The 27,388-nt window shown below is 39.5% G+C and overlaps 1 protein-coding gene and 1 long non-coding RNA gene across 3 annotated transcripts in view; one reads left to right on the top strand and one right to left on the bottom strand.

Annotated features, from left to right (window-relative positions):
* vps50 (VPS50 EARP/GARPII complex subunit) overlaps positions 1–27,388 on the top strand; it is a 127,609-nt gene that overhangs the window by 47,154 nt on the left and 53,067 nt on the right. For both annotated transcript variants that reach the window (XM_004547928.3, XM_004547929.3), the window contains exons 10-15: positions 1,756–1,798; positions 2,805–2,903; positions 5,838–5,978; positions 14,604–14,736; positions 25,183–25,274; positions 25,452–25,546. In XM_004547928.3, coding sequence (XP_004547985.1) covers positions 1,756–1,798; positions 2,805–2,903; positions 5,838–5,978; positions 14,604–14,736; positions 25,183–25,274; positions 25,452–25,546 — 603 coding nt within the window. The remainder of the gene's footprint in view (positions 1–1,755; positions 1,799–2,804; positions 2,904–5,837; positions 5,979–14,603; positions 14,737–25,182; positions 25,275–25,451; positions 25,547–27,388) is intronic.
* The window catches only part of LOC143414815 (uncharacterized), a 48,736-nt gene continuing 43,795 nt past the window's right edge, over positions 22,448–27,388 (bottom strand). Inside the window, exons 3-4 of the long non-coding RNA XR_013095494.1 lie at positions 22,796–22,910; positions 22,448–22,690 (exon numbers count right to left, since the gene is read on the bottom strand). This is a non-coding gene — a long non-coding RNA (uncharacterized LOC143414815). The remainder of the gene's footprint in view (positions 22,691–22,795; positions 22,911–27,388) is intronic.

Raw genomic sequence — 27,388 nt, forward strand, 5'->3', positions numbered from 1 at the left:
CTGCTAATGATTATATTTTTCTTTTATGCTTTCTCAGTACTTTTTAGCTCGCAGTTTAGCTCCTGTTACTCTGCACTGCCACATAATACACTTTAATGTTTCATAACAGGGCTGTAGGAGAGACTGCTAACCTTGAGTTCACCTCTGCACAGAATCAATCAGGGATCGGTTTGGCCTCTTACATTCTTTATTTTGTCTCTCTCACGCACACACACAGACACGTTATAACAAACGCAAACTGTGCTCCACTAGAGGCTACAGTACCTGGCTTACGGATCACACACGAGTCTTAACCGGTCTTTCACACAGGGCTGTGTACGTGTGTGTTTGTGTCCACTGGCATGGACTCTGCATGTGTCAGTCCAGCTCCCAGCGTGCTACCGCATAAAAAGGAAGAAGCAGATTAGCAAACGTGCAGCAGCTGTGCTGCTGAGCTCAACCTGGCACTACTCCCCGAATCACTCTGCCCCACCTCTCCTCCTGCAGCTAAGCAAAAACCACACCCAGCCACCACAGGGGCATTTATCATCCTGGCCTCTGCCCTTCTGGTGGATGTTCTTAGTCTTGCTCTACTTTGGGCCTTTCCTGTGTACATTCAGATTTATTAGCATTGATCAGTTCATCCCTCTGGATGATCCTGCTTTCCAGCTGCCTTCCAACTAATTTTCTTTATCTTGGCTTTTAATCATAGAGGAATTGGCTGTGACTTCCTTTTTCATATTGTGGCCAAGAGTTTCTGATGTTATCGTTGCTGTCACGCATTTGCATCCCCGACTGTATCTCATACCTGTGGTAAACAGCTTAGTCATCACTGAAAGTTAAACTGAGGCTGGCTGCTGCAAATCAGTCCTTCCTAACTTTTATTCTCATCTCTGCCTTTTTTTTTTCAGTCTAAACACCCACATTTCGCTTTGTGCACCTTATAAACGCACACGCATGTCTACACACGTAGATACATTACCGAATTTCAAAGTGTCTGACTCATTTATTCACCTGTTTTGCAAACTGCTACGTGCAGCTTCTGTCCCTTTGCGGACTCCTTCTCTTCTTCCTCACTGCCTATCCCTCACTGTAGCTAGATGCTTAATTAGCAATTTGTTAAGGACACACTCTCCCTTCGGCAACTACACACTCACAAGGCACAACATAAGAGCAGGCTGACCTGAAAAAGACCCCGAGCGAAGCGGTGACAGAGGCAGGAAAACAGTGAAACAGAGGGTGATTATGAATGGATGCAGTGGCGGGGAAGTCACAAGGGAATTGAATCGGAGTCTTGGGATCTGCAAAATAGTCATGTTTCCTGTTGATGCTTCTCAGCTTCAGAGTTGAAAGTGTTCGCCAGGATGAGTCGAAATCTGAACGCGCGCCAAGGATGCGTGGGCATTTTGTATCTCAGATAGCATGATGCTTGCACAGAAACACACACTATCAGCATTCACAGTTTATTTCACTGGCACACATATTTCCAAACTTGGTTTTCATCCATCAGTGATTTTCATGTTTTTTTAAATAAACCAATTAGTTGAACTAATTCATTCATAATTTGATCTTCAGTATTGTTTGTTATTGTTTTTCTTTACAGCTGAAATGAAGTTAAATGGTTAAAAATAGTGTGCATTTGGTTTAGAGTCATTTGTGATGGACATTTTCTAATATTTGTTGTCATTTCAAACAGATCAGAAAATGTAATTGACAGCAATTAAATGTCTTAAATAAAAAAATTATATTTTCTCATCCACCTTCTTATTTCCACAGCGAGTTGAATTCCAAACTACAAGACACTCTGGAGCAGATCGAGGTATGTGCGTCCATGCTTCGTCTCTAATTCCATTAGCAGAGAGCAGTAAAAGGACGTTTAGCAGTGTGTAATATGGAGTTCTAACCTCATCATTTTCCAGAAGCCTTGATCTGAAAGAAGCAATTTATGCTTCATTTTGACATTTTTTCATAGTTTGCCTTTCTTATTCTGGGTCTGCCAAATATTGACACATTCAGAAAAGTCGTTATTATGAGTGTGCAGGCATAGTAAATTATCTGTTTCATCTCTGGCTGTGTCGTGATATGTGTGCGTGCATATGTGTGTGTGTGTGTGTGTGTGTGTGTGTGTGTAATAAATGGTATGCAAGGCAATTTTCTCTTTACGCCTGCTGCTGCGCCTGAGTAGATTAATTACTTACAGTTTTGTCCGTAAACAAGAAGGAGACGTGCTCGTGTGCACATCCACCTGCCTGGGTGCTCGTTTGTTTACCTGTCAGCACGAGTTAGTTAAGAAGTGATGCAAAATCCTTTAAAATCATAAAGCTACTACAGTCAGAAGCACTTGGACCATCTATTGTGCATCTAAGACGGTCTTTTAAATGTATGAATATACGCGTCCCCAGCATATGTTGTATACGTAGTCATCTGGCTCTCTTAATTACTTTACTGACTAGTTACTTCCTGTCGTGCAGTTCTAGTTTTTTTGCTTTTTAAGGCATGAGAAAATGATTTGCGATGCAAGGCGATTGATCATTTAGCCTTTATCGGCGCTGTGCTCTTTGAGGTCAGCTCATTGTTACACATTACACACTCTCATGCTAACTTTCCTTGCCTCCCCTTATCTCTTTGTCAAAGTCTTAGACACACACACACATCCACATCCAATTACCTGCCCTTGGCTGTGTGTGATAGCTTTACAACTGCACGTCCATATCTAAATCCCCGGTCTTAAGAACGATAATCCCTCTCTTTTTATTTTTCCCCCCCCTTTCCCCTTACTTTGGCCCTTTTTCCCCTCTTTGTCATCTGCCTATTTCTGGCTCCAGGAGCAGCTTGACGTCGCTCTGTCGAAGACTTGTAAGCACTTCGATGTCTCGCACTACACCAAGGTCCAGCTGGCCTACACACTACTGGGGAAAACACAGGTCAGTGGTTTGACTGGCCTGCAAGGGTCAGCGGTAATGGCTAAACATGGATTGACAATAACCTGCTTATTTTCTTTGTTTGCTGCAACTTTTCTTTCGTTTGACTTTGTCTTTTGCTCTTATGGGGATTTTTTTGTGTGGACCTGAAAGATAACTCCATCCTTTCAGTTTCTGTCCTTGATGCTGTTGTTTTCCTTTTTGCACTCCTCTGCTACTTCGGGAGTTTGTCCAATTAGCTGCTAAAGTTGGTCCCTCATGTTTGCAACTTTTTTTTTTTACCTTTTAGATAAAAGGAAAATCCAGAAATAGTTTGGTTAGAGCCAAGAAAAACATAAGAATGGAGTTTTAGTAAAGTTTTTCTTTGTTATTAATGTTATTACACCTTTTTAATTAAATGAGTGTATTTTTAAACCAGCTTGTACATTTTGTGTTTTCTCCTTGAAATAAAGCATATTTTAGTCTCTCTGAATGAGCATGGCCACATCATAATTTTCCAAAATGATCCAATATTCAAAACAAACAGTGTTTGCCTCGGACATGTTTAGCTTATTTGAAGCTGTAAAGTCTTTATGTTAAGAACCAAAACAAAAAAATTACAGCAGTTTCTCAGGGAGACACTATAATAGACTTTAACCTTGAATGACACTGCTAATATCTTTTATTAGTAACTCCTGCCTGTTTTTTCAACTTTTGCTCCCATGTTCCCGCCTGAAATCGAGTTACACTGAGAAGATGAATCTTCTGCAAACACGATATCTTAGTTTTGCAAAGTTAAAGACGAAATTAGAAAGCAGAGAGCAGTGTAGCTGCTAACGTGCTGAATATCCTCACAACCTGAGAAACTTGCTTTGTTGAGAATGAATGATTCCGTACAGTCATTGTGTTAAGGATGATTTACAGGACACACTAGCAAACTAAGGAGCTGCTGTTGTTGTTGTCGTGTCTGTGTTTATCTCAGTTAGTCATTTTCTTTATCTTCATCTCAAATTTTGTTTTTGCCACATTGCAGACAAATGCGCTCTTTTAAACTGTTCCTTTTTGATACACAAATTAACTGTCTGAAGGTAGTAATCAGCCTCACAAAATGCCTAACAAACTGTAGCAAACTGTGCCAAACCATTTGCATCCCCCCCGTTACAATAGTCTCTTGGCAGTCATTACCTAGCTGTGATGGGCCGGTTTCATTCAAGCTAAATAGTCTGACAGATCGCTTTATTCCATTTATCTGTTTAATTCTTCTGTTTGGGAGAAGAAGCTGCAAAATAATGAGTCTGGACATGCAGTTTATTGATATTTATGCCTACTAAAGGGGACTCATGCTGATTTTTTACATTTTATTTTCCGCCATACATAACGCTACAATCGCCGAGGCTCACGTCAAATTTAGCTGAAGACGAGGTTTATTGTCACGAGGGCGGTTTGCCATAGTTACTTCCCTTTTTTTCCCTCTTCTACAGTCTAGACATTGTACAGCCAGTATTTTCTTTTTTTTTCCTCATGTGTTTTTGGGTCAGATGAAGTGAAACTCCCCGAGAAAGAAGAGAAGAAATGTTTAAATGACTTTTGTGCAAGCAGGGTTTCACAGCGGATTTTGGGGGGAGCTACATTTTGTGGTCATTTCTTTTAGTAAGAAATGTAATTGCACTGCAACACCCATTACCTAGGGCTTTGCTCAATACTCTTCCCACGTCTCTTGCGACTGTTGTGTCCTCATTTCTCAAGGGTCCCACAGTGAGACGGTGGGTAGGAGCTGCAAGACAGTAAATTGGGGGTAAATGTAAACTGACTTTAGAAAAGAATAAATTATAGCAGACACAAACCGACTGCATAACTATAGTTTTTTGGGGCTTTTTTGAAAGATAAGTGCTTTTTTTTGTATTTTTTAGTTATGAGTATCTTTTGGAATTACTCTTACAAGAAAATCTTTAATGAAACTGTCAGTTAAGGTAATAAATCAATGTATTTAATCACTATTTTAGGTTAAATGAGCCTACTTTGTGTGAAAATTCCGCTTTAGGTCATTTTGTTTTAAAGCCCTCGCTTTGCTGTTGTTGTTTTCTTCCCATATTTGTCACTGGGATCTTTTCACTGTGAGCTACCTGCCCACGATCAAACAGCAGGCAGACAATATTGATGTTGAGCATCAATAGAATATTCCCCACGGGGGTATGTGGAGACAAAAACAGTATTTTATTATTATTTTTTGTGTGTGTGTCTGTTTCTTTTTTTTTTATTTAAGGGAGGGGAGTATTGAATTTACAGTCACCAGGTGGGCACGAATATACCTCCAGATAAATGCTTACACTACCTCATGTTTGCTGGATCTGTATATAGAAGAAATGTCATTACCTGTAGTCGATTTCAAACAAAAGCACAGCGGAGATGGAAGAGGCTCAGTGGGGAGTTCACCGAAAAGTAAATAACAGCAGGTTATTTGTAGGCAGTGTTTAAGTAGCAAGCGAGTGTGTAATTGTGGATTATCCCCCCCCCCTCGAGTCATAATGCTCCTATGATAAATGATTTCAACAAAATGGCTTCAGGTGTGTCACATGAAATTAATAGTGCGACGAGTGGAGGCTGCTAGCTCTGCCGAAACACAACATGCGTCACCAACATGTCTGTCTGTCAATGTGTTTTTCTGCAATTTCCTTATGACTTCATTAATTACCTTTTACAGCAGCAAACTACACTTTAAAAAAAAACAAACAACAACAACTTTGACTGGAACACTGCAGTTCCCAGAGTACGCAGCTATCCTCATTTTCCTTTGTGCCATAGTGTGAAACTAGAAATATTAAGTATACAATATGTGTTCCAAGAAGTGTGATTTGCAATTTCCCTGCTGTTTGCCTTTTCACAGAGCCACACTGGCAGACTGACAGTGACATCTTGGTGTAATAGTTTTCATAACAGTGTGTTTGGCTCTCTCTGCAGACTGCTATGGACCAGTTACACATGCACTTCACCCAGGCCATCCACAACACAGTGTTCCAAGTTGTGCTGGGATACGTGGAGCTGTGCGCCGGCAATGCCGATACCAAGTTCCAGAAGATGCAGTATAAGGACCTGTGCACGGTAAGGAGCTGGTGCTATCTGTTTGTTCAGTGTTATGAGCGGCTTCTTTGCTATATAAAGGATTAAGTCCGCTTCAGCTGGTTAGCGCGAAAGCCTTTTTCTTTTAGTCAGTATGATGAGAGCATGAAACCAGTGCGTTGTGCTGGATACACAAATACTTACTCGAATACGTTCTTATTCTCTTGCAGTGGTTTGTCAGATTTTTGTAAAAGTTGAATTAAGGAGGAGAGAAGAGCACGGAGAACATGATTGAAAGTAAAGAAGTTATTACTTCAGTGAGAAGCTTGGTGTATTGTAGCCTTTCACTGTGAGATAATTAATCTTGGTCACAATACAGACTCAGTGCACTGCAGCAGCAGCAGTGCTTTTTACTTGAGGGAGGGGGTCTCCATACTGGCCCACATTCCTCAGATCTCGCTCTGTCTGTCTTTTTCTTTCCATTCAGATCGAAATAAATCACATTTCATGCCCAGCAAGCCAACTTGGCCAATTCATCATGAACATGCCGGGAGTGAGTTACACTCTCACCCAAGGGTATCAAGGAATGCTCTTAGTTATTGTAATCAAAATATTTTGGCTAGAAAATGCAAACTTTCTGAATGGAGAGATACCACTAGAAGTGGGGGGCGGGGTGCCACAACTTCATCTCACATAGCACCGTAAAGATGCTGAAATGTAACTGTGATCTGACGGAGCTCATTCATCCACAGAAGGACTACTTTATCAAAAAAAACAAAAACAAAGTTCACTCTATAAACCTGCAGTCTGTGTGCAACAGCTGACCTGTCAGGTGTGTAGAAGAGCACAGGACATTGTTGGTAATGTTTATGCTGCTGTGCCACCTGTTTAAATGCACATTAAGAAGCTTTTATTGTATTGTTTTACTGCTGCGGTCTGATGTTGCAGGGTTTATCGTTGTTAAAGAAAAGTGCCACTCAGGACATCACACATCTGCTGCTGCTTCAGAAAACCCAGATTTCAATCAAAAACACCTGATTCGTATCATTTCCCACAGTTTTTTATCAATCGTATTCAAAGTTCACAACAATATACGAGGCCTTGGGGGACATGAGCACCTAGGTTGGCTAATTTGACCTTGACCTTCACTATTAGTACCCAAGGTCAAAATTGAAAATTTCGAGAAACCATATCGAGGTATCCATCACATAAAAAGGCATGGAGAGAGCTATGCAACACACTTTTAATGTTTTCAGTACGGTCCCCTACCACATGATAATAACGCCATAAAATCCTTATAAAACATCAAAGCTTCGGTATAGCCATTTACTTTGTGGGGGAGTTATGCTCTCTGAGTGCTCTTTTGTGTTATTATTTATCACCATATTGTTATCACCCTGAGTCACATTAGTGTTTTGACCGGCATTTCAGTATGTAGCAGATACATTAAAGGTGAATGGCGGCTTTGGAGAGCTGCTGAGTAAAGTACTGCAGAAATGTGAAAAAACAAAGAGAAAATAAACACTCCATGCTGCTCGGCTCACTGTAAAAAAGTAACTTTACTGTCTGTAAAGAGCTTTTTTAAAGCTTGTCTGGCACATTAATGTGGCACAACCCCCACTGCCCTCCTACGCTACATGTTAAGGTCACCTCTGTTACATTAAAATGTCATTTGTGAGGACTCTCTTAGCTCATATTGCCAGCTAATTCACCGCGCCTCACTGTCCTGACAACCTTGATATAGCTCGAGCGTCTCTCTCTCTCTTGAGAGAGACACAGAGTTGGTATTTTGTCAGTATTGGAGGTGACGTGACATCCTCAGAAAATATGTCCTCACGCCTGGCCTGCAACATAGAGGGTAAAGCATATGAAGGTATAGATAAAGGTTATCCCAAGCCTTATCTGAGGATACAGTTTCTCCTTATACGTCTGCTGTTGCTGTGGATTCCTCCCTGGTCCTTTGGTGTTTGAATGCACAGCTTTTACCCAGGGTATTTCCTGTATGCTTATATACACCATGGCCTGTCCTTTACCTCTTACCTTTGAGCTACATGCGCTTGCTTTCTGTTTTCATCTCTTCCACCCCTTTTTCCTGTGTGTTTCTCTCTGTTTATGCATGTTCTTCTACCCCTGCTGGTAGATGGCCTGAGAGGAGCTTATTTTCCTGTCTGTAAAGGGGTTCCAGGTCAAAGATTATTTTGGATGAATGTGTTCCTTCAGCCATTTGAAAGGCGACTGCTTGTATGTAGGAATTTTTTTTATACACAGTGAAAAAATCATTCTTCCTTCAAGACATAACTGATTTTATTCTTTTTAGTCTTCTTCCTTGCCTCCTTTTTTTCTAATCCGGACCAAGCAACTATTTATTATACCTCTCAGTCACGATACACATAAAACTGTGCACATCCTACTGTTTACTTCCGTTTGATGGAGTGTCTGTCAGCATATTGTGTCGCCTGAATGGTTCCACTCACAATACGAGCACACTACGGGTGAGTGTAGGTACACTTCAGAGAGTGTACCTACACTCACCCATTGAAGAGTTCTGAGGATGTTGTTACGGTCTTCTGTTCGATATGGCAGCTCATTCAGAAACACTCAAATGGAGAGGCATGTGAGCACCCACGTGCAGTTCCTTTGCTTCAATGACACCATATGAAGATCAAGTGTTTTGTTTTGACTCCTTACATTAGGTTATTTTATTTAGTGCACTTATATATATATATATATATATATATATATATATATATATATATATATATATATATATATATATATATATATATATATATATTTATTTTAGGGGTGCAACAATACACAAAATTCACGGTTCGGTTCGGTACTTTGGTGTCACGGTTCGATATTTTTTCGATACAAAAAAATGTTCATGCCTTTTTAATTTGTCATTTATTAAAATTATAAATATATATTTTAACTCAAAAGTACAGTTTTTAAATTTAACCCTAACCCTTGTGCGTGTTTTTTATTTTGACAGCGAATGCGCACCTGCGGACCACTTATGTGCAGCCCTGGTTATTTAGCTCGTCATATCGCAGCCACAGAAATTCTTTTGTCCATGAAACCATAAAGCTGCACTTTCTTTTTGCCTTATAGTCTGATTTGTCATAACTTCTCCGTTTTGTGGTAAGCTTTTCTTTGGCTGTCACTTCTTCACCCTGACCTGTCTTATTTGGCTCAGCAGAACTGAAATGCTTTTACACACGCACTCACATAAGCTCAGCGATTCTCTGCGCGATCAACCTCTCACATGTTTAAGCTGCGGGAGATTTCACTTGTCATGTTTGCATAGTAAGCTAACAATTAATAAGACGATGTCAGAGGAATTGGTGCACAAATTATCATCACTCACAGATCAGTGCTGTCGCTCTCTATACACAGTTCGCACGATTGCAAAGTGAAAGCAAAAAAACAAGTGCAAATTCAAACGCGATTTCAATATGTCACATATTGACAGTGGCTCACCGATGCCAATGACATAATTACCCAGCTACATTTCTGAAAGAATGCAAAAGCATTGACATATATTTTGCCTACAATAGCCCGACGGGCAGGGAAGAGATAGATTTTGGTAGCCCGACTGAAAAGATCGCTAGCCCCAGGACGTCGGGCTAGCGATATTGCGAGCCCTGTATCTGATTGAGGAATCACTCATCTTTGAAAAAGAGAGTTTATTACAGAGAAATGGCTCTTTCCAAAATAAAAGCTATACTATCCGCTTCTTCTGGGCTATATTCTCAGCAGCATAAGGAGAATCATGTGCTAACAGCTGTCTAAATGACTCGGCTAAAGTTAGTAGCATGCTTGTTGTTTTTGTCTTTGCACTAGGATGATGTCGGCGTAAATGTGCAGTCATATTCGTTGTGTTCCCACTAGTGCTTACAGGTTAATCTCGTTGAAATGACCTTAACGCCACAACACGGCAAATCTCCGTTAACGAGCTACCGCCGATCGCCCCGTGCATGGGGCTAGATGGCCAACATATTAACGAGCTAACTGCGCTAACACACTAGCTCCCACCCATGTAATTGAGCATTGCATGGCAAACATACTGTTTTACTTTAGTCCATGACTCGCTTACCTTCAGGGTCATACGTCACATGAAAACCAAAATAATTCCAAACGCCAGATCTGAATGCCCTGCGCTCTTCCTTCTGACGATGCTGTCTGTGTTGAGCGCTCAGTGAATCTGCGTTCGACTACTCCGCCTAGGCTCGACAGTGCTGCCTAGGCGGAGTAGTCGAACGCAGATTCACTGAGCGCTCAACACAGACAGCATCGTCAGAAGGAAAGTTGATAAAATAAATCAAAAATTTTGTATTGTTCGATACATATGCGTACCGAACCGAAAGCACTGTATCGAACGGTTCAATATCGATACGAATATCGTTGCACCCCTAATATATATATATATATATATATATATATATATATAATTTTTGCGACACTGATCACTCAGTTCTTGTTTCCAAGGTCTGTCTGACATATATGAAGAATATACTTGTTCTGGCTCAGACTACACTGAAAATGTGTTTTAGGCAAATGAGCAGTGCTCTTTGAATAAATACTTTTGATATGCTCATAAGAAACGTTTGACATGCTCATAAGAAACGAATTAAAATCCCACTTTCTGTGCTTGTCTAGGCCTGTAATAATGGGAAATTTTGTTTTTCTGTGGAAATGCAAACTTTACGGGCTCCTCCCCTGATAAATAAAATTTGAGGAAATGTTACAGCCACATCTCCCCCTGTGAACTCACCGTTTAGTTATGCGCCTTAAAAATTCAAGGCAAATGGGAGCACTCAGAAAGGTCAGTTCTGATTGTGAAAGGGTCTTATTAATTTTACATCAACATCTCATCAGTATTGGATAGCCTCACCTCCCATCAATCCCCTAGTCTATACGAATCTCTTGATTCAAATAGGTTAGTTCAGTCCAGAAGTCATAGACTGTCACACAGGAGAAGTGATGAGGGTGGACTGAGCACTTCATAACAAATATGATACATTTCTTGCTCGTAAACCATAGTGATTATAGTAATGATGTTTATCCAGCCTGTCAGAGTAAAAATAGCATCAAATGAGAATGAGCTCATGCAAATATTTGTTTTATTCTTTCCAGCATGCACACACTCATTTCTAACATGCTGGGATGCTATTTTAAATCAATAAGTGGCCATGATTTACAAAATGTCATACAGTTAGGTCCATCAATTTTTGGTTCTGCACACCACAGTGGATTTAAAATCAGCCAAGACGTGATTAAAGTTGAGACGTTCAGCTTTAATTCAAAGGGTTTGTTATTGGTAACACTGTAACTGTTTAGGAGACCCATGAAAGTTTTTTTTTCTAAAGATGTTCTCAATCCTAGATGGCCTCTGTTACAACACTCCAGTCGTTTAGGCTAATTTAGTAATTAGCCTAAACGACTGGGTATAAGAAGAGGATTCCAGAGATGGTGAGTCGTTTTAAATAGACATGGGGAGTGTACACCACTCAATACAAATACTGAAGTTAAACAATTCAGAAATAAATCTTCTGAGTGTAAAATTGCAAATTCTCATCTATGATCCGCAGTATATTGAAAGATTCAAGAAATTCTTAGAAGTGTCTGAATGTAAGGGCCACGATTCTGTAGTAAAAATTAGAACACGGGGTCAGAAACACTTCTGATTCCCATCGTCAGTGAACTGTTTAACAAATTCAAGTTAAACCAAATAACACACAAAAAAATATGTATTCTTTTCACGAGGAGATGTGATGACGACTCAGATTTGACACCTCAGCATATATTAATAAAGATGGGATTTCACAATGATTACAGTAGTTTCTGGTTTTGTCCAAGGGTAGCTGCATAGGTAGAAAACACTCTCATCCACTTCTGGTGCAAATCCAGTCATTATTTTACATAAGCAGGCCTGAAATATGAGAGAAACCGCTCAGTTCAGAAAAGAGGAATTGGTCTCATGTAGTTTGTTTTTATTACCCTGTCACAGAAGCTGTTTAGCTGCGTTTTTAAACTTCCCTCAGTTCTCTCAGAGGAATGTTTTTGCTTTATTTTGGATCATCATGCCAGGGTGCCCAATTTATTAGATCTTTCTCTCTTTAGTCTCCTGGATGATTTGTGTATGTATCTGAATATCTGTAGTTTGAAAAGCAACAGGAAAAGTCACCAACTGCGTAGCATGGGCTCTTAATTGTTGCTTTTGGCAAAGTTGTGATGCTGCATTTACATTACAGTTTTGCAAAGTTTTTTAAAATTAATTCATTCTAAATGCTGGATCCTATTTCGTTAAGCCTCATTCGTGAAATCGCATTGAGGTCAGGATCTGTTTTGAAAATTAAATGTGCACAAGAAGATGGCAATCCAGGAAAAACCATCTGTTTCTAACACATCAAGTACAAAAAAAACTTCAGAGATTATTAAGAATATAAGCTGTAATTTTAAGCTGTGCTGCAACTTTTAAGTGCAAAGACTGGATGCCAGTTATCTCTGTACTCAACTAATGTAAGATATTGCAGCTTTTACCCAACCAGACTCGTACAATAAGTCTGCAATGTGAAAGTGGGAGCCAGAATTGAAGAAAGTCTTCTCTGTGAGGTGCTTGTTTAATGATGTTTATTGAGTATTTGAGGGAGAGAGCCGGGGATTTGCGACTGTCCCTCGATCGAGGAAAACTGCATTCTCTTGTATTCTCTTGTCTTGTAAAATGTGAGGCATTTGTATTTTTTTCTGCTTGCTCCTGCTTATGCCCACTCGCACAATTAAGGGAGAAATTCACTTAGCAGCACTTTCTTTCCAAACCCTCCCTGATACTTCTTGGCATTTGAAATGTGCATAATGATGGGAAACTGTCTTGAGAAAATCAAATGCCTAAAATAGATCCCGAACAGCTTCCCAGCTCTCATCACTGAACTCGTGGAGAGGGATGTGTCCAGCGAGGTTGATGACTGCTTCCAGTGATGGTGTAGATAATGTTTTTATAACTGCAGGTGTGATGGGCAGATCACTCACACTCAAACTCACACTTTCTGTGAGTGCAGTCGCGCTTACTTCTTCTCATTAAGCCCTGCTAAAGATCTTAACCTTCGCACTCAAACACCCCTCACTCTGGTTGCTTGGCAACATGGTGCTGTGATATGGTGGTGCTGGTGGAGAACATGAAATGCTATAGGTTCATGAGCACGCCTATCTAATTGGCACTGTTAGTCTGTTTGTAGTTAAAGATATATTTATCTGTTTTCTCTTTTTTATTGACACAGGTTGAATTTAGTAGATTGCAAATTGCCAGCTTGCTTTGTGATGCAGTGAGAAGTCCCTCTGTAGCCTGTTTATAAGCTTGGGTACAAGTAATGCTTTTAAAAAGATGCGTTTGTTTTCCTTGTATTATTGTGGAGTCATTACCTTACAGTATTAAGAATCTTCAGGTGACTGTTGTTGTTATTTGAAGCTCTAAAAATCAAATAGAATTGAATAAAAATTGAATTGAATTGGGGAAGCAGCACTGGAGCTGGAGACACCAACAGATTCATTAGGAAGGCTGTTTCTGGGAGTGGCTTTGGTGGAGTTGGGGTCACTGAACACACTGTTATACATTGTGGATTACATGTCCATCTTCTTCACCGCTCACTAGACAGGCAGCATTGACTGACTGAATCTGCTGCACTGTCATACGGACAAAGAGGAAAGGCTGTGACACTCCATAATACAATATATGTCTGAATGAGGTGTATCTGCAGGATAATACCGAATACGTTATCATTTTATCATATATAAACAATTTCTTTTAATACTATTAGTACTATTACTACTACTACTACTACTGTCAATATTACAATAATTATTATAATTTCATGATATTCATTTTAGCTCCTGAAACAAAGGAATTTCCAAGACATGGGATTAATAAATGATTTCTTATTGTATTAGAATGATCAGAATATTAACAAAATATTGCGCTTGGGCTAAAAGAATATTAAAGTGGATGTATTCATCTTTATCCAGACTAATTTTCCACCCACATCACATCATGTATATCTGCAGCACTGGGCTTGTTGTACAGATGCACACAAATCAGACAAAATGTATTAGAGCTTGACTGAACTGCTGTTATCACAGCAACTACAAATTGTTGATATCCCTTTGCTTTCCTGCATGCCTGCTAAAAGGATGCTTTGTCACAGACATCATAGACGTACTTCACTGTTGCAGTTAAAGTTTTAAAAGTCGTCTCTGTATTAATGTGGAAGTCAGTGACACGGTTACGTTGAAGTCTAATCGCTCACCTAGTGTGCACATCAAATATTTCCAAATCTGCTCTGTATATTTCTGTGATTACATCTCAGTACCGTCCCTGTTTTAATCACTTCTTATTTTAATTAACACTTACATAACATGAAAGTGTTTCTTGTGACACAGAAAGTGTTTTCCAGCAGTGTCCTTGGATGATTAGCATAAGCAGACTTTAATTAGATGTAATGTAGAAGACGGCCAGGAATCCGTTTTGCCCATCTCAGTAGCCCATATCTTTATTTCACACTTTTAAAAGTAGGTGCAATAGAGCTAAGGAAATACAGCACAAAGTTTTGTAAAGAATTAATCTAAAAAGGCTATTTTGACCTTCTTTTCATTATTGCTCTCTCTCTGCAGCATATTACCCCGGACAGCTACATTCCCTGCCTGACAGATCTGTGTAAGGCATTGTGGGAGGTGATGCTAAGCTACCACCATACTATGCAGTGGCACGAGGAGCATGACAAACAGGAGACCACACCCACTCCAGGTAAGAGTTTTACCTGTTCCGTCATATCAACTCAGTACAATTTCTCAAATTATACTTTACAAATCTTTTATTATTATTATTATTATTATTATTATTATTCAATTAAATTGAGTTTTATTTATATAGCGCCAAATCACAACAACAGTCGCCTCAAAGCACTTTCTACTGTAAGGTAGAGACCCTACAGTGATACAGAGAAAACAATCAGACCCCAAATGAGCAAGCACTTGGCAACAGTGGGAAGGAAAAACTTCCTTTAAACAGGAAGAAACCTCTGGCAGAACCAGGGACTGAGAGGTGCAGCCATTTGCATGAACAAGTTGGGGGTGAGGGGAAAAGAGACGGCCCATCTCATTCCAGACCATCTCGACTGGGTTTAGGTCAGGTGACTGTGGAGGCCAGGACATCTGACCCGGCACTCCCATCATTCTGCTTCTTGTTCAAATAGACCTTACGCATCCTGGAGGTGTGTTTGGGCTCATTGTCTTATAGAAAAATACACGAGGGTCCAACTAAATGCAAACTGGATGGGATGGCATGTCGCTGCAGGATGCTGTGGTGGCAATGGACTTGGTGAAAATGGGCTCCATTTTTTTTCCCACTGTCAGGGTAGTGCCAGTCTTTCCTTGTTGTTGATTTCCACTTACAATACAGGGAGTGCAGAATTATAAGGCAAATGAGTATTTTGTCCACATCATCCTCTTCATGCATGTTGTCTTACTCCAAGCTGTATAGGCTCGAAAGCCTACTACCAATTAAGCATATTAGGTGATGTGCATCTCTGTAATGAGAAGGGGTGTGGTCTAATGACATCAACACCCTATATCAGGTGTGCATAATTATTAGGCAACGTCCTTTCCTTTGGCAAAACGGGTCAAAAGAAGGACTTGACAGGCTCAGAAAAGTCAAAAATAGTGAGATATCTTGCAGAGGGATGCAGCAGTCTCAAAATTGCAAAGCTTCTGAAGCGTGATCATCGAACAATCAAGCGTTTCATTCAAAATAGTCAACAGGGTCGCAAGAAGCGTGTGGAAAAACCAAGGCGCAAAATAACTGCCCATGAACTGAGAAAAGTCAAGCGTGCAGCTGCCAAGATGCCACTTGCCACCAGTTTGGCCATATTTCAGAGCTGCAACATCACTGGAGTGCCCAAAAGCACAAGGTGTGCAATACTCAGAGACATGGCCAAGGTAAGAAAGGCTGAAAGACGACCACCACTGAACAAGACACACAAGCTGAAACGTCAAGACTGGGCCAAGAAATATCTCAAGACTGGTTTTTCTAAGGTTTTATGGACTGATGAAATGAGAGTGAGTATTGATGGGCCAGATGGATGGGCCCGTGGCTGGATTGGTAAAGGGCAGAGAGCTCCAGTCCGACTCAGACGGCAGCAAGGTGGAGGTGGAGTACTGGTTTGGGCTGGTATCATCAAAGATGAGCTTGTGGGGCCTTTTCGGGTTGAGGATGGAGTCAAGCTCAACTCCCAGTCTTACTGCCAGTTTCTGGAAGACACCTTCTTCAAGCAGTGGTACAGGAAGAAGTCTGCATCCTTCAAGAAAAACATGATTTTCATGCAGGACAATGCTCCATCACACGCGTCCAAGTACTCCACAGCGTGGCTGGCAAGAAAGGGTATAAAAGAAGAAAAACTAATGACATGGCCTCCTCGTTCACCTGATCTGAACCCCACTGAGAACCTGTGGTCCATCATCAAATGTGAGATTTACAAGGAGGGAAAACAGTACACCTCTCTGAACAGTGTCTGGGAGGCTGTGGTTGCTGCTGCACGCAATGTTGATGGTGAACAGATCAAAACACTGACAGAATCCATGGATGGCAGGCTTTTGAGTGTCCTTGCAAAGAAAGGTGGCTATATTGGTCGCTGATTTGTTTTTGTTTTGTTTTTGAATGTCAGAAATGTATATTTGTGAATGTTGAGATGTTATATTGGTTTTACTGGTAAAAATAAATAATTGAAATGGGTATATATTTGTTTTTTGTTAAGTTGCCTAATAATTATGCACAGTAATAGTCACCTGCACACACAGATATCCCCCTAAAATAGCTAAAACTAAAAACAAACTAAAAACTACTTCCAAAAACATTCAGCTTTGATATTAATGAGTTTTTTGGGTTCATTGAGAACATGGTTGTTGTTCAATAATAACATTATTCCTCAAAAATACAACTTGCCTAATAATTCTGCACTCCCTGTAGGTTTAGCAGATTTCTTCCTTCGAAAAAGGAATGACTGAACCTTGCCCTGTAAAGAGAATGTGAAATGCATGGCAGTGCTTTAGTGCTTTCTTTTTTCAGCCAGTAGCAGAACAATCACTCCTAATTACTCTGTCTCATTCTCTTCTTTTCAGTGGTGCAATGAAATGTGTCATTATAGCTTTACAATTAACCAGTTTTCCAGTAATGCTCAGCAGTTTGATGTATTTTAGTTATGTTGCATTATGAAACTTAAACTAGAACAGTAGTCTGTCTTAATTACTGGAATATGAATTTTATGTACTCATTATTGGATTTACATTATGCAATTAATGTGATCCGGGTGTAAGGATTAGATTCATGCAGAGTTGGTGGACTATGATGCATATGTGACTTTGGGTTTCTTCTGCTTTGTGCTAATACAAACAGGCCTTTTTAGAAGCTGTACAAGGATTTTTTTTTTTTTGTAGTAAGACATGTAACACTGTATTTATAAATTATTAAATGTAAAAAGGCACCCAACTCAAGGGATGAACAGACAACTTAGCAAGAACCTAATTAAAATTGTATTTTATATACTTTCATAGCAGCCTTTCACTTCCTTTGTTGAATCTATAAAAAATGCTGAAGATAACAGTTTGATAGGTATAAAATAGCATTTTTGCACAGTGTTTTTTTCCCCAGAGAGCTATTAGCCGAATATCCCAGTAAAAAGTAAAAGAGGCAAAAAAAACTATCTACAGCCAGCGTTGGAGTCATTACTCAAGATTTTCCTCACCTGGATGATTGTGCACGCATCAAGACACCTGTTACATTACTTTGTCGTTATTCTGTAAAAAGACCTGAAATGCACTGTCACATAATTACCAGCTAACAATATACAACTATAGGCTGCAGTCCTACACACCAACAAAAATCCTAATGAGGACACTTTTGATGCTTTTCTTTTTTCTTTTTTTGTTCTATTGACCAGTCCTCAGATAACTGAAGACCTTTTGTAATGCATGTAACAATATAATTGTAACTATCATTTAATTACTGAGAAAACATGGAGAAAAGGTTAAGGTATCAAATTTCATTAGACCAGGAATGAACATAAATGATATGGAGCGTTAAATCCAAATTCAAATCATTGTCAGTATTTTCGTCGGAGGTCAGCTGAGAGGCAAAATGATGGAATTGTGAAGACAGAAATCTGATCCACTGTGGATTTGATTTTTATCAACCATGTAATACCATCTGTGAGGGATCAACCATACTGCATACCTAAATAGGAAAGCGCCCAAGGGAACTTTATCAGTCATAGATTGGCCACCCCAGATTCCAACTTCAATGCTATTGAAGCAATGTATTGTTGCACACTTGGACAAATGACACTTCCAGGCATAGATGAGTTTAGAATCATTTTTCCCAGGGGTCCAGTATCTATTACAATACATTCATCTGTGTCCATTACATGAGTCCCACAGTAGGATCATCTTGACAAAGAAGGAGAAAAGGCAGCCAGGATCCAAAGAAGAGCTTTGAATGTTGTTCAAGAAGCCCGGAAAACTATTCCTGAAGACTATTTAAAGAAATTACTTAAAAAAGCTTTTCTATGAGAGTTCAGGCTGTGTTGTAGAATAAAGGTGGTCACACAAAGTAATGACTTGAACCTTCTGTTTTTGCCGTACTTTACATGCAGTGTCTCTGTATATTTGAACGTTTCAACAAATTGCTGCTTCTGTTGCTCTTTTATCTAGCAAAATACAAAGAAGCTCTATTCTCAAGGCAGTTCGTAATTTGTGGTTTAAAAGTTGAATAAAAGTAATAAAGTACACTGGATTTCCAGTTACTGTTACCTGATTACTGTTAATATAATTATCTGAAGAATATATCGAAAATAAGATGTAAATGAAGACCAGTCATATTAGCCATGCCTATTTATTTTCATCCCCCATATTGTACAGCATTCATTAGGTGAATGAATGAGGGCACAAAAGGATGTCCTAAATGGTTGATGACATGCTATGTTCGCAGGATCCTTCATTAAATGTGGTCGTCCTCAGTGTGGAAAGGACGGGTACCATTTTCCCTTTCCTGAGGCACATCTGTCATCTCACTATTCGATTGACTGTCACCTCCATGTAAAGGTGTCCTTGACCCTGGCTTTGTCCTGGTGGGGTGCGGGGGCGGGTTGTGGGTGGATCGGGTGGGTTGCGAGTAGTAATTTACTGTATAAGCTTTTATCATTTGTCAAAGAGTATTTTGTGGCGATGGTGACCTTCATCTCCCTACCTAACACAATGGATTTGCCGCTGTAGCACACTCCCCGTCGTGTTTGATCAGTTCCGATGGCCACTGGGAGAAGCCGTGGCTCCTTGTGTGGGAGAGCAATTGAGCATGTTGGAATGTACAGAAGCTGCCTTCACACCACATTAATGTTTAATAGCATCTTGGTATATAAACTGAAGTAGGGACAGTCAATTTGTGTGAAATGTCCTAAGATTACTTCTTTTGGTGCACATTAGAGAACAGAGTGATGGAGTAATCCACAACAACAATGCTATTATGACACAGCATTGCTGTGATGCCTAATATTGTTGCATTGGTGAAACGTTGCAAGGCAGTGATCTAAAATATAACACCATATCTGTTTAACTGCAGGACAGCTTATAACCTAGAAAATGAAAATCCAGGAATTATATATTTATTCTTTCCATTTGTGTGTTATTTGTTATTAATCGGTTCTTAGCTCTGATTAGCTTTTTTCTGCTTTCAAACATTGGCTGAGTTGTGTTTTTCCACTGCAACTTAGTGAAGTTTGTGGTAAATCTAATTGCCATGGAAATCTTTTTAAGCACCTGCATGTTTCAAATAAAAATAATTTCTGGTGGGAGGTTAGATACTATGAATAGATGCCAAGACATTAAGTTTTATTTGTTAGTAAAAAAAAACAAAAACTTTTTATGTCCAGACTGCACTAAACTCTCACTTAGACCATCTTTAATCCTTTAAGATTCATTTGGATTTATTAACCAGGCGTTACAGGCAATTTTTGGCCAGTAATTCATTCTGTTTTTCTCCCTTTCATTTTGTGTTATTTCTCAAATGTATTAAATAAATAAATATATATATTTTTTATCCATGACACACTAATAATCACCCACTGCTTCTTTTAGATTGTGTTTTGCAGGCTACAATGGTAAAACCTTCCGCTTTGGAAAAATGCAAAGGTTGTGCACGTGCTGCTTTTATATGCATCATATTTTTTTAAGAAAACACACAGAGGGGCCGATGCCTCTGCAGGGGTTTGACCTGTGAGTCACTAAGAACTTTGTTACCTGCGCAGACACGAAAGGTCAAACACTGTTTGCCACCTATGGATTCACAAAGGGTTGCTTTCCCTGCTTTCCCTGTTATTTATTTCCTCCTCTTCTGTAGAAGCAATTGTTAAGGTTTTTATTAGTCAGTGTTGGAGGCTTGCCTCCACCCTCACCAGGTTAGCAGCGGGAAACCACACTGACGTGAACTAAGGTGACAACAGCAGCATAATATGAGAAACTCAGAAAACTGGTGGAAAGATGAAAAATTGGGGCAGGATATTATGTCAAACTTAATATAAAGGTTATCAGTTCCAAATTGTTTTGTGAATTATCAGAATAAGTTGCTTTTGCTCTTTAAGCAAAACCATAGATTTTATCTGTACTAGATTGATATCAGATTTTCGGGGTGCATCTTATAACCTGTTTGGTTTTTCTTTTCTTCTTTTAATTTTATTTTTTACTGAGTAAACATAGTCATATCTGATTGTCAGTTAATCAAATGAGATTCTTTAGTTATACACATTTACAGGGAAAATTATGGAGTCACTATTTTTAGTCATTTAAATTAATGAGTTTTCCAGATCAAGTAGAGGAAAAAATTGTTGAAACACTTGAAGCGGAGGAAAATCTCATGCAATCGCTTTCTGAAGAAATGTAAAGCTGTAGTTAAATGAGTGTTTGCAGACCTGAGCAAGCTATTACACGTGGCTAATTGAAACAAGTCATGGCACCAGCAAGAGAGTCGTTTCGTGAAACAGTAGAAAGATTTATCCAAATCTTTAAGAAGGAAATTCAATACAGAACATGCAAACAAAGTGAGGGCATCAGGACAGAAAAGAGGAAGCCAAATGAAAACCAGCACGTACAATAAACAGAAGAAAAGAAGGCTACAGAGGGCTAAAGAGCAGCAATTGTAGGCTGTGAATAATGGAAAGGAAGTGATGTTCAGTGATGAATCACCAATCTGCCGTGGATATGCAGCTGGAATGTTTGCTGTTCCTGTGGTGTTCCAGTGAAATGACCACCTAAAGGAAAAATAAAAATAACCCCAATCAACTGTTCCCAGTGGCCATCAGAACTGTGGTTATGTTTTTGGCAGGATTTAGGTGCGTGTCATTCTTTCTGAAGCAATCATTGTTGTAAAGTCTAGTGTTTTGTAGGCAAGTGGATGCTAATTTCAAACTATTAGTTATTACTGCAGTGTTAAAAATGGTGGGGAGGATTGTGTGCTTCTTTTCGTACTTACTCTTTTTGGCACACACCCTGTGGATCTCAGTATTGTGTCATGAATTAGTCACTTACAGTTCCTGCTCTCAATTTTATCAGAGCTCTTAGCTTTCACGACCTCTCTTCTACTTGTCTTCCCCAATTTTTGTCCCCGCCCCCCCCCCTCACACTGCCTCACATTCACTGCCGCCCGTGTGCTCATTAAATTGAACCCCGATATGTCAAGTTGCCATGTCACCATGTCTCCTAGGCCTGCGTTCTTTTGTCCTTCAGTGAATGATGCGATGGTGTTTAACAACAGCATCCCAATTAATGACTGAAATTAAAACCAGAGATGGGTATCTGTTAAAAATCGCCAGACTGGATTGTTTGTTTTAAAGCAGCTATTATTATTATTATTATTATTATTATTATTATTATTATTAATTTATTTTTTTTTAAATTATTATTATTATTACAATTGTAATGTTATGGATGTAGAATGAAAGTAAGGGCTGTGACGGTAAAATGAAGGGATGGGCTGATGTTAAGGTAAGTAATGAAAATACTTCCGAGAGGCAAGACACGTAGATGAATAAGGCCACACATTTCATATCAGATCAACCCCCCGGGAATTTCTCAGTGTGAAGATTGCAATCAGTTGGTGGGACGAGAAGATAATCATCCATGATAGGCAGGTGCAAAAATATTCTTGCTGACCGGAATTTAAATTAGATCTACGGTTTGGCATAAAAGTTGCATCTCCTTGTCTATTAAATCATTTTGCAGGTCTGGTGCCCAAAGTGAACACCATCAATCCTTGGTAACAGGAGGGGGAGTTTTCACCCTGATGACTATGGAAATGTTTGACCATGTCTGTGATATAAAGCAGTTACAGTGGGGGAAAACAATTATCTCATCCACTGCTGAATTTGTAAGTTTTCTCACTTCCAAAGCAATAAACAGACTCTAATTTTTACGATAGTTTCATTTTAATCGAAAGGTCACTGCCTTCTTTAGACACTCCTTTGTTACCTTGGCTGTATGTTTTGGGTCACTGTGATGCTGGAAGACGCATCCACAAGCCCATCGTCAGTGTTCTCGTCCAAGACGCGTTGAAGTCATCCTGTACCCTTAGCAGGGAAAAACAGCCCCGAAGCATAATGTTCCCACCTCCGTGCTCGACCGTGCTGATGATGTTCTTCGGGTCATGCTCAGCATTTTTCTTCCTACAAACACAGCGACTTGAGTTATGGGAACGATGCGAGTGCTGAGAGATTTCAATTCTTTCTTGGGTTTCTGAGTAACCACACCAACAGTTGTCACCTTCTCACCCAGCTTGATGTTCTTGTAGCTCACTCCAGCCTTGTACAGTCTCGTCCCTGATGTCCTTTGACAGCTCTTTGATCTTGCCAATAGTAGTGGAGAGGTTGATGGAAGACATTGAATCTGTAGACATGGTGCAGCATGGGATGAAATAATTATTTCCTCATGTGTAGTTGGGGTAAGAACAACACGTTTCTTAGTGGTTTGATGCTCTAACATTAATTGCTGGGCATAAAATAAACGTGACAAACCTTTTAGGTCATTAAAGTTGAGGATTTTCATTCTTTAGCTTTACAAGTTTAAAAAAATGTTCATTTTAAACTCAAGATTTAAGCTCTGAATGATCAGGCATCAGTAGTTTTACTAAAATATATTTTTGGACTCATTATTCAGCTAAACCACTTGTTGGAGAATTGTTGTATTTTGGGCATCACTGATCTAAAGATTCTTTACTTTTTGAACTTCTTATCTCTGTAACAAGAAAAAGTACACTCAAAGGCATCGAAGCGTCAGTTCATTGAGGAGTTCCTGTGTTTGTTTTTATTTTGCTTTATGTCTTGGATCCAATTTTTTTTCTTTTGTTCTGTTTTCTTTTAATGTCTTTTTTGTCTTTTTTTAATGTCTTTTCCTGTTTTTTCACTCAGCAGTGACCTAATTCTCCCCTCACAACATCTTGATGTAACTGTCCCTGCTGGCTCTTTCTTTCCTTTTTTGTCATTATATTTATATAATTAGATTTACACAGCATGTGGGCTGTGTAAATCTAATGCAGATTCATGTGTATGGCTTTTTTCTTCATTTTTCTTTTTAAATGGATGCGCTTTTTGTTCCAGCGTTAATATGAAAACACATTCACCACCACAGATTGTTTTCATACGCAGCTTTGTAACGTCACCACATACTTTTCTTTTCTGAGCACATAACGTACACGTACAGTTTTCTCATTTAAAAAATTGCAGGAGATATTTATAGTCGTGCACAGCAGGGCCACTGCACAGATGCTCTGTTTGACAGCAGACGTTTGAGCCAAGCGGAGTTAAATTATGTGTTTGTGTTTCGGTCTGCGGGTCTTTCAGTCATCTTGCTGCATAATTCATGCCTGTTCCCAAATTGAAATTCCATGTTAATCCAATAGGAAGACGATGAAAGGAAAAGGAAATCTATTTGAAAAGGAACCACTGTGATTTTACTTATTCATGTAAATAACACATATATTTATTCGTTTTAATAGAACATAGTAAACACAGCCACGGTTTCAAATTCAAGGTCGGGGTATATTAAAGTCCGGGTGAGCCCAAAGAGTTTTTCACTCTTGGATCTGTGTGATGTCGAAGAGTGGATTTCCCCTATCTGGTCATCTTATGCATGAAGCTCCGGATGAGGGGCAGATAATCAGCAGAAGCTACCTTAAGAGGAAAGAAACTCAAACAGCTTATTTCAGACAGAAGATGAAAAAGAAACCACCCAAATTAAGATAAATATTTGATTTTTTTTTTTTTTAATAATCTGCAGATCTACTCTTCTCATGTATAAGAACGAAACTATGAAGCTAAGCAAGAGTCTGAAAGTGTTTAAACTACATATTTACTGTATAAAATGTGAATCTTTAAATCAACTATAAAAAGCTGGGTTTTCCCAATCGTTTGGTTTTATTTTACGTTAGAATAGAATTTAATGTGAAACCGAGAACTGCTCGTTTGTTGACTTACAGGCTAACTGCTCGTGGCTTTCCTAAAAATTCCCTTCAAACATGAGAGCGGCTTGAATTTAATGAAAGCAATTTTCAGCTTAGGGGAAGCATCGCTGCCGTTTCGACACGCTACAGTGTCGTTGCCACATGGTGGTCTGATCTATCTGATCGGGGAGACGAAGAAAAATGCACACAGAAAGAGAGGGTACTGACCTGATAATTGAGAAACTAGCATATCTGATGGTGTGACAGTGAACAGGGATCCAGGCCTGTATTAAGCTGTCATCCAGCTTTGTTCTCCTTGCTTCTAGGCTGCTGTCACTCTTCGCTCTCTGTTGGGAGTAACACGATCTACACTCTTGACAGATGCTGACTGTCAGCCACTACAGAAAGTCTCCCACTCTTTAGCTGACAATGAAGGATTTTTGACACCACCGTGTTCCCTTTCATATTAAAATACACCGGTGGAATTTTAATCTTTCATTTAACATAATTACCTTTTTGTGCTGGGAGTGGATTGCGATCCAGTCTTCATTGTGCAAATGCGCGTTAAAATTGCTAAATGATGCAGAGTCTTTGACTCTGAAATGACAGCCAAGCCAGAAGGTAAAGGAGGTGGATCTGAATAGAGAATTTTAATTGGTCACTGTGTGTGTGTGTGTTTTCGTTTTTAATTCAACTGTATGCCTTTTTGACTACCTGCAGAGGATGCTGCTGCCGCCGAGTCCGATGAGCTGGCCGTGGACCGCAGTTATGTGAAGAAGAAGTTGGAGCATGGACTGACACGAATCTGGCAGGTTTGTTGAAAAGTCTGCACCACCGTTTAAAAAACAAAGTTTTTCTGAAGCATTTCTCTTCCATTAAATTTATATTTCATTTTTTATTTTTTATTTTAATTTCTGATCCACTTGGAGCTGCCTTATCACAGGTTCTCCTCCCACAAATCACTGTGTCACTATTATTTCTCTCCACAGGATGTCCAGTTGAAAGTGAAGGCCTACATCCTGGGGACAGACATGTCGAACTTCAAATACGACGATTTCATAGTGGTACTGGATGTCATCAGCAGGTACGCCTCAGGTTTAGTGCAGACAGCTCATGCTTGTATCCAATAATTGGCCCTCATTATCTTGCTATTGCTGTCCCTTCCTCTTTGTGTGCCCCCCCCCACACACACACACACACACCTCTCATCCTTTTTTTTTAAGTTTTAGACTCACACTCATTCATTCTTATGCTTCCAATAATGGCAACTGTTTTTTGTTAACTATAAAGGTAATTTCTCCAAACCCGTTTCTCCAACTCCCCCTTTTTCCTAGTGTACTAAGAAGAATCATGGATATTTTTTTGGGCCTTTTTCAGTGGGGTACAGTGAAGAGTTACAGGGAAACAGAGCGTGAGAGGAGAAGACGTGTGGCAAAGGGCCGCGGGTCAGATTTAAACCCAGGTATACGGCATATGGGTGCCTGCTCTTCCCGGTGAGCTAAACCAGCGCTCAAGAATCAGAGATGTGGCTCTACAATGTGTTAATGGTGGTGTTTCCTAAATCTAGCAGTGGTATCGCAGTTACTCATCAAGCGATTGTGACGTTTTTTGCATTACCCAAGTTCTTTGTTTAGCTCCGCAGAAAAAATATATCATTGATTCATCAAGAACGATCCCCTCACATCATAGGAGAGAGACAGAAAATACGAAGCAGACTACAAAGATCATTATAAGTTAGGAAACATAAAACTAAAACTAGATCTGGAAAAACCTTTTTGTGAAACGTTTAAAAAGATTATATTAAATGGATGTGAATATAAAGGAAAGTAATGGAAAAAATAGTGGGTGTTCATATCAAATAGACAGGACATGTGTTTAGCTTTAGTCTTTTTCACTTTGGTCAAATTGGTTAACTCAGTCAGTCTGAGGAGGCTTTTTTGGATTTTCACCCCTCAGTCGTAAAAGGCTGGTGGGCTAAGATAAGATAAGATAAGATAAGATAAGATAAGATAAGATAACCTTTATTAGTCCCACACGTGGGAAATTTGTTTTGTCACAGCAGGAAGTGGACAGTGCAAAAGTTATGACGCAAAAATTAGAATACAATAAGAATAAATACAGTACACAGCTGTACAGAATAGAATAAAATAATATACTATATACAGTAGAATAAAATAGAATAAAAATATACAATAAGATAAAAATAGAATACGAATGCTATATACAACTGAGTAAAAATACAACGATGCCAGAAAAGATTATTGCACTTAGTGTTATTGCACATGTGTGGATGTGTGTGTTTGTTCAGTTAAAGTCTTTGTTGTGGAGTCTGACAGCAGTGGGGAGGAAAGACCTGCGAAATCTCTCCGTCCCACACCGTGGGTGCCGCAGTCTCCCACTGAAGGAGCTGCTCAGTGCTGTCACAGTCTGCTGCATGGGGTGGGAGACGTTGACGTTGTCCAACAGGGATGACAGCTTATAGTCGTCACCCTGCTGGGCGGGCGAACAGCGTGGACACAAAATAACTAATAATGAAAACTACAGAATAACTCTGGGGTCTGCAGTGTTTTGCGGCTTCTTCAGACTTTTTTGCGTGAAAAGTAACAACAGTGACATGAAACCACACACATGGTGCCTACACGTTAACCCTGCCCTAAAACTACCCCAGCACCTCTAAACACAACATCCAAAGAAAAAGCAAAAAGTGAAAGATTCCACCAACCCAGAGCTCAAGTTACTGTGTGCCAGTTCTGCATCAGAAATGCTGTTTCTGCAAGTGTTTACTGTGAGCTGATGGGTTGTTTTAGCGTTCTTATCGCTGTAAAAGCTCTTTGCTATGGCTTTCAGAAACGTTGTTAAAAGAAATATCATGTGCACGTCTTCCTGATTAGGATATGTAGAGTTGCTGTCATTGCATATCAGACAC

The sequence above is a fragment of the Maylandia zebra genome, linkage group LG22 (genome assembly GCF_041146795.1).
Source record: "Maylandia zebra isolate NMK-2024a linkage group LG22, Mzebra_GT3a, whole genome shotgun sequence".
NCBI classification, from domain to species: domain Eukaryota; kingdom Metazoa; phylum Chordata; class Actinopteri; order Cichliformes; family Cichlidae; genus Maylandia; species Maylandia zebra.